Raw genomic sequence first — 11,404 nt, 5'->3', positions numbered from 1 at the left:
ACAATGTCACCATTGCAAAATTAAAGCTATAATATTCCAAGATTAAAAAGATTAACAGGCCTACATTTGACCACATTACATCAGTTTATTCTCCACAGAAAAAGGTAATTTCTCTATTATTGTGAAGCAGAAAATGATCTGATGCTTTAGTGCCGAAAATGAAAGCATTTTGCAAAAATAAGATTTACAAAAACAAGTGCAAGACTTTGATCTCATACTTATTCATCTTATTTCTTATAATATCATAACTTTGTTCTCTGTATATGTTGACAAAGTTCTTGGTATAAAGCAAATTTGCAACTTGCATGTGAGAAACTTGCATATTTTTCTTTTCAACAAGCAAACATGAGAAATTGCTTATTATCTATCTATCCATATTTTTTTCATTTTGTTTTTGACACTGCTAATTCATACAATTCAAAATGATATTTTGGTACTTATGCTGTATCACTCACTGCTATTTTTATGCCCATCATACAATAGCAAATAATCAGTTGACATTCCGAAAGGATCAAGGTATGGATTTTCATTGAGTGTGATACAGAATAAATGCAACCAAATGGACTTAACAGTCCTCTGCGTTTGTGAGCCTTCTACTCTTTGCCAAGCATTTGAAAACACTGCTCTGGTCCATTTATTGCTTGCTGTACCATCCAATGAAGCATTTTGTATAATATATTGTCTTGATACTCACTCTCCCCATTTTTAGTGGTGGGGCATTAGGGACTGCAGTGGGGACTTGTTCCCATGGTGACCACCAGTTATATAATAGCATGGGTACCTATTGCAGCCAAGTCATTAGGGAGTGAGAGATAAGGGCATAGAGGGAAGTGATAAACAGATTTTTGTTTTCTGACAATTTAACTTTGAAAGAGTGTCCTGTCATACACAGAATTTGAATGCTATTGAAAGTGTGGAGCTCCACCAAGAGAATGAACACAGTACAATAAATCACAAAATCCTAGCTTACAGTAAACACATTTTATTTCATTTTGTGTATTAGGTTGCTGATATGAATGTGTACATGCCAGGTATTGCAGCATACTCATGGAATTGCTATTTTATATTTGGATGTATATCAGGGAAAAATGAATGAAGGATGGTCGATACAATAGTGACTGGATTCTAAGGTGAGTAAACAGTAGAGGGCCTTGAATCGCTATTACAATACATGATGGTATTTTAAACAGAAAGTATCCCAAGGTCCCTGAGAGATCCTTGTTGTCATGTCAAGTGTAACCTGATATATTTGTTGCTAAGCTGCAGTTCTTGAAAGCTGTTTGAGACAATTACAACTGCAACAACTTTGTTGTATTAAAGCTTTGTCTGTGGGTTCAAAGATTCAGGTGGTTTTTTTATTCTATTTTTTCAATTCACTGCCATTTCAATATCTTGTCACTCTAAGAGCAAAATGTGTTTAAGTTTTACTAGTTACATTTATCACATGATCTCAGACAACCAGGATGAGTATTGGAGAGTCAATTCCCCAAATAGATTTGATCCAGACCTTTTTTCCACTAACACTGGTTTGGGTAACCCTCGAGATTACCTTTAATTGACATCCTCCCAAGATTTTTGAAATCATGAAGTGACCACTGTGTATCACAATTTACAGATTTAAATTACTCGTGAGATATATAGACGGCTGATATGTTGGGGATGTCCAGATGTTCTTCGATATGAAAGAAATTCACTATGGTTTACAACAATATTATGAAGGAATTACTAATATGATCAACAAAAGTTGCATGCTAGGATTATGCAAGGTACTGAAGATAATTGACTCCTCCACAACCATTCACTACAGCACCCATCTTTCCGAGTGGATTCCGATCTGCAAGGATTATATGTCCATGTCAATAAATTGATTGATGGATACACGTCACAGCACAGCATAAAAAGGCCAATGTATTCTGTAGATTAAATATTTAAACTACAAGCAACCGGCTCTCGGACTTGATATTGATTAACATATAATGTTATGTAATGTTTTGTTTTGTTTTTTTCAAAGGATTTCCATCAATTAGCAATGTTATTACTGCCACTTAGATGGAGAGTGGTGTCAATTAACAATTGACGCTTGGTATTTCAATAACTGTAGGCTTGAAAATTTCAAGATAGCTAAAGTTTTTATAAAATTTCAAAGGGGATGGATGAATGTTCCCTCTAAATTGAGCAAACACACAAGCTCCTTGAAAGGTCCCTTGGACCACTCTCAGCAACATCATAGGTACAAACTGCATTCATGCCAGTATCACATCCATTTAAGTTACATGGTTTCTTAAAATAATCAAATTACAGCAGGTATTGTCATTCTATGGCTTTAATTAAATGATATGTTTTAATTAAATGATATGATACACTTACAATTAAAGACAAAAATTATGTTCATGACCTGCGTAATGTGTTAATATAAGTATAGATATTTATTTTAACTATGGCTTAACATGAACTGCCAAGTGAACAAAGCCACCTCTAAAGACCAATTTTGAAATCACACTTTTGAATTTCACAATCTTTTCACAAATAATCACAATTTCGAAAGCTCCTCAAAATCTTTATAGACTTTGTCTGTAAAATATAAAATCACAGTTTGTATTCTGATTTTGTATTATAATGATTATTATCCATTCATAAATGACACTATAATAAGCACAAAACTAACTCCAAACTAACATTTCACTTCATTTTTCCCATCTGTCCTTCTCATGTCTCCAATGGTTGTACACTTTGTCCAGGCTTTTGGCCCTGTCTGCTTCTAGCTTTGGCTTTATGCGAATCAGCTGGTCCAAATGTGCCACTTCAAGATGATTTCTGGATGCTGTTTTGATATTATTCATGAAACCAAAGCCTTTTTCACAATGTGCACAAACACAGTTTTATGGTATTTTCCTCCCTGAATTTAATATACATGATGAACATTTTGTGCACGGTTATGTCTCTGCTCTCATCAACTATCAGGCTATGCCAAGGTGCATTTTTAACACTGCACATTGTCTCATTGATTGAATTCACAAATTCAAAAGCATAATTTTTTTGCTTCACCAGCTTTCTGGTGCACTCACATACTCTGCCATGCGATCGTGAATTTGTTGAACTGAAAGCATTGATGTATTCATTTGATGACTAGAAGAGTATCGTCGATGAGAACTTAAACTTGCTTGGGGTTGGATTTTTTCCTTCCTCTTCTCTCAGTCTTTGGTGCTCGCCCCCAATAATGTACCGACCCCTATTCCCATCTTGCATCTTCGTATATTTGCAAATTACTTTTGTGCTGAATGTGACGTTTAATGTATTCCGGCTTCCATTCTGTTTACACTGTTCCCTCTGAAAAGTTGTTAGCTACTTCTGCTTCACAGCGTGTTTTGCAGAGCAGACTTTCTCACTCAAAAAAGAAAAAATCCTACCCAGTTTCAGTTTTTTTTTCAGTTTGTATATTCTCCGACAGCCATTCCATCCTAAAAGAACTACATATCTTTTTTGCCTTGGCTCGGTGAGTGGATGACCCCCTGCCTGTTTGTTTTGCCATTATTGTTAAGGGTTAACACTCGCAGCACTGAACATCGTTCGTAGGCAAAAACACAGGCATGCACATGTCAATGACATTGATTAGTTGTGTGAATTTGTGTGTGAACTGCATCATGCCATCGGCTGGTCAGTCACCTGTCACTCTCCAAGTCACACTGCAAAACGGTACAGAATAAAATGTAATGTGTTTATTTTCTATTCAAGTTGGATTTTTTTTTGTGTGCAGCGCAGATTTTCTGTGCGCAGAGATCATGTTAGCAGTGCGCTATTAGAGGGAACATTGGTTAGGATTGGATTAAACTTTACAAGTTTATTTTGAATACAGTAAAATTGAAATTCAAATACAATATCATAGAGCCATTTAATTTGTGAAAAGATATCATTTAGGGTAAAGGGAGCAGTCATGGCCATGACCTAAGTTTAGAACCCCTTCGCTCCTGTACCAAATACCAATGACAACAGACTGTCACCTAACCACCCACCCACTCATTCAGTCAGGCGGGTCATGCTGCAGACCGTCTGCCAACGTGCTCAACGACAAACCCCAGTCTGGTGGAGTGTGAAGACCCACGCGGCCTGCACTATCCCATCTGACCCTCTCACCTCCCACCTTTCCTTCCTACCTTGAGGAAACAGGTGCAACAAAGACTAGCTTGAGGGTCTTGCAGGACAGGTAAGGCATAAGTGTGGGCCGATGTTTTGGCTTTGCTCTGAGGACACTAACAAGAGTAATACTCATCCACACTAAGATATGATTTCTGAGTATCTTTGTTGAATCAAAACATTTTAAATGTTTATAAATTATGACTTTCTTTAATATACATTTACAATTTCGGTCTCTTTGCTTGCTTTTTAATACTGGCAAAACACTGGCTGTCATATTTTTAACATGATTACTGTCATATTTTTAACATGATTTGTATTTTTTATTTTATTTTTAATTCTATCAAAAAATTAAATTACAGTTTAACACTCATTTTTTATTTGAAATGAAGCCAAGGATTTCCAAACAATGGACCTTCTTTATTAAAAAGCTTGCTTTATCCCCCCCCAAAAAACTCTGAGAGGAACCTTATTTGAGTGTGGATAAACCCTCTTTGTTGTGTTTACAGATGCTTTGGTGTTTACCTTACTCTGTGGTGTCTCACTGCTATTGCACCGGCCCACATGTTTGCTGCGATAGCACCATGCAAAGTGTGTCCTTTCAGCTCACTTGGGTAATTTCAAATATATCGATTCCTGGAGCCCTGACACAGCTAGTTGCCACATTTGAAGAGCATGTGCTTGGCGTTTAACAACCCAAGGTTATTTAAAGGGATGTGCTAACTTTGCCCTTTCTACTGGCTTATTAACCTCGGAATTAGAGGGTCTTTGTGAGAACTGTGGAGGGTCTATGCTTGCTATTTCATCCATTTTGCTATCTTCACGTTTACTGATTTGTGCTGTCTTCTCTGCAATGCCATCCTCTCTCCCCTCTTCCTAGGGGCAGCCATGTCACTGTTTTCCACCATGACGACCAATGAGAGGAAGATTCAGGCTGCAGCAATCTGCAGGGAGATCCAAGCTCAAGATGGTATCATTTTCTCTTTATTGCCTTGTTGAATACCTGTGAAGAGTAATTTAAATGCTCTTCTCTTCTCTTCTCTTCTCTTCCCTTCTCTTCTCTTCTCTTCTCTTCTCTTCTCTTCTCTTAAGTCCCTGCCCACTGTCTATATCACGTAATCAGTCCAAGCATATTTTTAACACTGCCACTTGCTAAAACATATTAACTTCACAGTAGCTCAGCCTGTGCAGTATGCACTCTCCACTGTCACATTGACTTTATAGGAGGTATGAGCCAACCATCTGCAAGGGCAGCAGTTGACAACCATCCCATTTCAACCCCGACTATAAATAAGGAAATGATTAGTTTTATGGGCCAAAGTAACTAATCCCTTTGTCGTTGTCCTTTTAGCATGCTATTTCAAGCCTAGGACAACTGTGAGGCTCTCTCGGGTGGGTAGAGTATGAAGGCTTCTGACAGCTGAGAGATATTCTGGCAAATTATGCATCTTACATTTGATATAGGCCTGTGACATGTCCATGATCAGCATGCAGTAGCAAGCACAAAGCGATGACCACAAAACAAGTTCTGGACATGAGTGGATTAAGGGGGAGGATAATGTCTCACTTATTATATTGACAGTAATACCAAGTCAGCAAAATAGAGAGGATTTTAGTGCCAGGGCTTTATTCTGATGAATATAATTTCTATTCATTGAATTTAGATATGGGAGAATAGGAAAAATAAAGTTGTCTTAGCAATGCAAAACCATATACATTTTAATAGCATGACTTTAATCCTATGTATGTCTTCTGGTTCAGATATAGAGATGGATCTTGGGAAGAAAATGAGTGTGCCTAAGGACATCATGCTGGAGGAGCTGTCTCTTACCTCCAACCGGGGCTCACGCCTCTTTAAAATGCGGCAGAAACGCTCAGAAAAATATACTTATGAAAATATCCAGAATGAAAAAAACATGCAGTTGAATGTAAGCGAAAACTGGAATGCTGTGATTGCCTTTGCATGAAGAGCTATATGGTCTATGCTGTTCTTTTGTCTTTTGTCCAAATAGGCGCAGATATATTTTATCTAGATACAGATAAACAGATATACAGATAAAGTCCTCATTTTATTTCATTTTATTTTATTTTATATCTAAAATTGTCTTTACCGGTAGTCATAATAGGAAAATACATAGCAAACCATGGCAATACACACATTTCTTTATCTTTAGTGTAATATCATTTCCTGATTGGTTCAATAGCCTTTCGGTGTAGCAGAAACAAGTGGGCAAATATTTAGATTGTTCTTGTCAGCATTTTCTAAGAAAAATTCAGGTAATAATGCAGTAGCAGAGCACCTATTGATGGAGGAGGTTCTATTGATGGCGAGAAATCCTTGTAGAGACTTTACATGCATATGCAATTATAGTTTAAGCATTTGGGATTGATTGTAAACAGGAAGAGGAGGAACTTCTACCTGACTTTAATGTACAAAAATAGATTGTGTCCTAGAAATAGACTATCTATATAATGTCTCTCCCACTTGACAGCACTAAAACCCTGTTGAGATTAAACGTCAACCCAACCATACTCAAATCCAGTCAGTGATGGTGGACCATCATATCTATCTCGAGCAATCAGGAATTTAGTGTCTTGCCCAGTGATGGGTAAATGATCTCTGCTGGAGACGGGAAGTGAAATAGCAACTGTGCAATGACAACATGACCACTATATAGTCGATGCCGTGATTAGAATTTCTGAGCGTTGGCTAGAAAGTTTCACATTTCCGGTTCACCTTTTCAAATCCCACCCCCTGAAACTTTCTAACCCCTGAAAACACACATATCAAGTTAGGTTAAAGTTTCACTTTGAATGAAATTGTTCCATTCAGTCCGATAGCTAAAGCAAGCATACTGTATGTCTACAGATCATTTGGAACACATGGCTTACGATCAATAGCTTTATGTTTGGATGACAGACATTAGCAGTATCTTGCTACTTGTCACACAAAAGCATATTTCCCAAAATGTATAAAATTGTTGTTGTATATGTGCAGTAATGTGTAGTCAGTTGATTTTTGTTGCAGTCTCTTAAGTTCTTGCATCCCTGTAACTTGCAACCTTGTCATCCATCTCATTTTTTGCCCATTACATGCAAAATGTGCTCATTATCATATAGAGATGAAAGTCTAAGGCAAGGCAAAGTTAGCCATGTCCCGTTGATGCTCATAATTAGCTTTATTAATGTTTTATGTATTATTTTTTTACGTGCCAATACTGCATTTTCTTCTCCAAGCAGCGACACCTGAATGTACGAATGCACTGAGGTTGTCAGTAGAAAAGATACATGTTAACTCACCAAAGGTTGTCTGAATTTGCATCACTAGTAATATTTGGATCACTGAGACATGCGATGACTTTGCATGCTTTTTACTGCCTTCATTGTCTCTCAAAAAAAAAAGAAAGATAATAATTGCTTTGCTCAAGGGAAGTTTTATGGCTTATCTTTGATGTTAGAAGGACTCTGATATCTCTGGTTTGTTTATCGCTCAAGGCAACTGAGGCACTTTGTTTCAAGTTGTCAACATTTCCTGAGGAAGTTCTGGAGTAAATCATTATAGATATGTTACAAGGATGAAAGCTAGATGATTGGGCTGCAGTACTTTCTGTCCCTGCCCAGAAAACAGTGTTTTCTGATGTTGAAAAGAAGGAGAGAAGTTGATCATTTCTCAAATGAATTGCAACACTGAATAGTGAATCATTTAAAAATATGGAAATCACCACAATACAGTTTACCATTCTTGCCATCTGTTGAGAAATAGACATGCTATGATACAGTTTTATGTAAAACTCTGTGAATACCAAAATATTTCTGCTATCCTTTCAGAATACCGATATTTCTCAGACTGATGATGGTACTTTTGTGGAGAGCCATAGTGGTGAAAATGATGTGGTTGATAAAGAGGCAACTGAAGCGGACACCACAACAGTGCCAGATCCAGACAGCATTGCCCCAGGTAGGTTGCCATGTTGATATTGCTGAACAGCAACCTATTTCAAGGACCCAGACACCACTGTCACTACTGAAGCTGTGGAATATTATGTATGACTGTGGATGTCTTGGTAAAACAACATGGATTGAACATTTTCACTTTTTTGCATTTGTGATTAAACTGAGATTAACTGCATTTTGATATATAGGCATATGTAATATATGTTGAAATGCATTGTCCACAACAAATAATGTCACTCCAGGCAAGGAGATGGTGGATGGATTTTTGATTTTCAGCTGTTTCATGTATTGTTTGTAATCATGCATGCTTTGATCATGCAAGCAAACGGTGCCTTCCTGCCAGGATTATTCCAGCCTTGTGGAAAAAAATATTGTGCGTTTTTCTTAATATTTTTTCCTTCTGTACCATCATCCATTTTTTAATCTTCTCCCCTCCACCTTCCCTTATTTTACCTAGCCACAAGCTTTTAGATACCCTACCTCGTCACAATTGTCTTTGACCATCTTTTGAAGGAAGCATACCCACAGGAAGCAATTCCTGTTTGATACCATCAGCCTTACATTCACATCCTTCCTCAGCCCTCAGTTCTGCCCATCAGACACAAAACCAATACTGATTTAAGGATGAACATGTTTGCAGATAGGCAAAGTGTTATTTCTAGATCTGCATGACATCACTCCATCTGTAGCAGAAATCAGGCCCAAATTCATTTGGTATCAAAATGTCGACAGTAAACTAAAACAGCGCATTCATGTGTGTTTAGCATTTCTCTGAGTATTTTTAACCATGGCTGTGTATATGTAAATTTCCTTAGACAACAACATGTAGAAAATGAGCAGTGCTTTAACTGGAAAGAGGCAACTTCATCTTATGTGCCTTCCTATCTTGCACCTTTGGAGGTTGAGAAAACAGGAAGATGGACTTCTGTGTATAGTTTGCTTTTCAATGTGTTTAGTACAAGTCCTTTCATCTCACCAGACAGTACATGGAACTGGGTGTGTGACAACCCTTTCTCGTAAAAATAGCAACTCAGTCAAATTCCAACCCAGAACAATATTCTGTGGGTTTGGAAAAATACTTTTACACTGGGTTTTGTGATACATTCCTCCCCCAAACTGTAAACTTCCCCACAGGACTTAGTCTCTCCTTCTTCCCCACAGGGCAAAACATAAACTCAGGAAGGAGATTGTTCATTGTGAGAGGTTTAGACATGACATGACGCCCCACATTATGTAATATTCAGGCTTGCCTGCCCCCCCTGAGTGAAGCACTGGATTTGAAGGATAGTGCTTTGGATAGGCCTCTCCCATCAACACACATGGTCTATGTAGAGAGACATACATGAGTTGTGAAAGCACACACACACACACACACTCACACACACACACACACACACACACACACACACACACACACACACACACACACACACACACACACACACACACACACATACACACACATACACACACATACACACACATACATACACACACACACACACACACACATACACACACACACAAACACACACACACACACACACACAGATATGAACATTGTCCCTTGATTTGTTTTGCTGTGGATTTTCAACAAGGAATGAAAAGCTAAAGAAGATGCAAATGCACAATATCTACCATTAAAATGCTTATGTCTTAAACTGCCAGCATTTGAAGAACACAGTGCATCATGCATGTGTGTATATATATTTAAATACATCTATATCTATGTTTCTATATGTCTATCAGACAGATTGATCGAAAGACTGTTTTGTTTGTGTTAGTGTGTCCATATGTATCATTTTTAATTGTCTTTATTATGAGGATTGTTACTGTTATGAAGTTAGTGTGTTTTGTTGATTAACTAGTGTTAAATAAACAGATATTAAAATTTGCTTCAGGGCAAGTTACAATAAAATATAAATAAAAAAAAAAAAAAAGAACTATTTTTCAAGCTCTATGTAGATTTCCTATTTGGTGCTGTGTTATGTTACTCACCTAGGTTACGGAGGTCCTTTGAAAGACATCCCTCCAGAAAAGTTCAACATGACGGCTGTACCCAAGTCCTACCACTCACCCTGGGAACAGGCTGTTGACAGTGATCCTACCTTAAGTGAAACTCACAACATCCATTTACCTGAGCTTGAACCCCAACCAAGTCTACCAGGGTATAAGAGCTTCAACAGGTAGAAGAAAAATTTGCTATTTACAAATAGTCCTGGTTTAATTGTGTTTGCTTTCACTCTGTAAAGTGAGCAGAGCAAAAATTGTTATAACACACTTGTTCAGCTTCTACTTTCCCTGGTTAAAGCATTGTCTCCCTTTAATTAGAAGCATAATGTGAGCTGTCACTGTAATATCTCTTACAAGCCTACAATGTCTACCATCTAGGGTTGCCATCCCATTTGGTGGTTTCAACAATGCACCCCGACCTGCTCCCATCAAACCCCTGGAAGTGGAGCCTCTCCCTGAGTACCCTGAACTCAAGGGCAACATGGCAGTGGATCGACCCTCCTTCAACAGATCAGCTCTGGGGTGGGTGTCAGCAGGCAGTCCAGTCCCCCTCCAAACATTTACCCTTGAGCCTGGGGTCGTCCCTGAGTCAGACGATCTTTGAACCAAAATGTAGTCAAACAGAGATGCTGTCAAACAGAGATGCTTCTGCACCTACGGTTACGTCTGGCAGGGTACCATTTCGGTCAGGGTGAGCGGGAGCTCCCTGAGGGGTTTGGTTCATGTTATGATGCAAGCAGTTTACTCTGGTTTCTGGGGACACTAAAAACTGCTCTGCACTGTGTGAGGAAATGAACCACTTAGAACATTGGGAAGATACCATTGGAATCAGTATACTACATACATTGGTGTGCATAAAAGTATTTTGTTCATTTTGGCTCAATAAACTTATGAAGAAAATATATAATATGAGCACTTGTTTTGTATTCAAATGACTTAATGCTATAACTGAAATCAGAGGAAACTTTTGAGTGGGTATTGAGTGTTCACGGCTGAACATATTCCTCGACAAGCCCCCAGGTAATAATTTCACAGCAAGTTGGTATGAGCACTCACATGAGGGAACAATGCGGTGCTGGTGCGACACTGTCATTTGCAAAGCAATCAGTATTACATCATGAGAGGGGCCAAATATACTTGTGAATGACTGAAACACACCTCAGAGTCACACTAACTGACAAATCTAATCTATTTCACGGTTATAGCGCCTGAAGTGTCTTTCACCTTATGGCCATAACCATGCAAGAATGGGATTAATGGGAGAGCTGCTTGATGTTGTTATCTGTGTATCTTTCTTTTTCTGTGT

At 38.1% G+C, this 11,404-nt stretch overlaps 1 protein-coding gene across 1 annotated transcript; it reads left to right on the top strand.

Moving 5' to 3' along the window:
* Positions 1-3,856: 3,856 nt before the first annotated feature.
* On the top strand, positions 3,857-10,998 carry myoz2a (myozenin 2a). Its single transcript, XM_086165601.1, has 6 exons — positions 3,857-4,201; positions 5,012-5,101; positions 5,893-6,059; positions 7,960-8,089; positions 10,088-10,271; positions 10,477-10,998. Exons 2-6 carry the CDS (start codon positions 5,020-5,022, stop codon positions 10,700-10,702), a joined length of 789 nt encoding a protein of 262 aa, XP_086021727.1. The 5' UTR covers positions 3,857-4,201; positions 5,012-5,019; the 3' UTR covers positions 10,703-10,998.
* Positions 10,999-11,404: the final 406 nt, after the last annotated feature.

Source organism: Fistularia commersonii, chromosome 19 (genome assembly GCF_037954325.1).
Source record: "Fistularia commersonii isolate RoL2024-O1a breed Wild chromosome 19, RoL_Fcom_v1.0, whole genome shotgun sequence".
In the NCBI taxonomy this organism is placed as follows: Eukaryota; Metazoa; Chordata; class Actinopteri; order Syngnathiformes; family Fistulariidae; genus Fistularia; species Fistularia commersonii.
The sequence above is the reverse complement of the archived record's forward strand: the minus strand, read 5'-3'. Positions and strand labels throughout refer to the sequence as shown.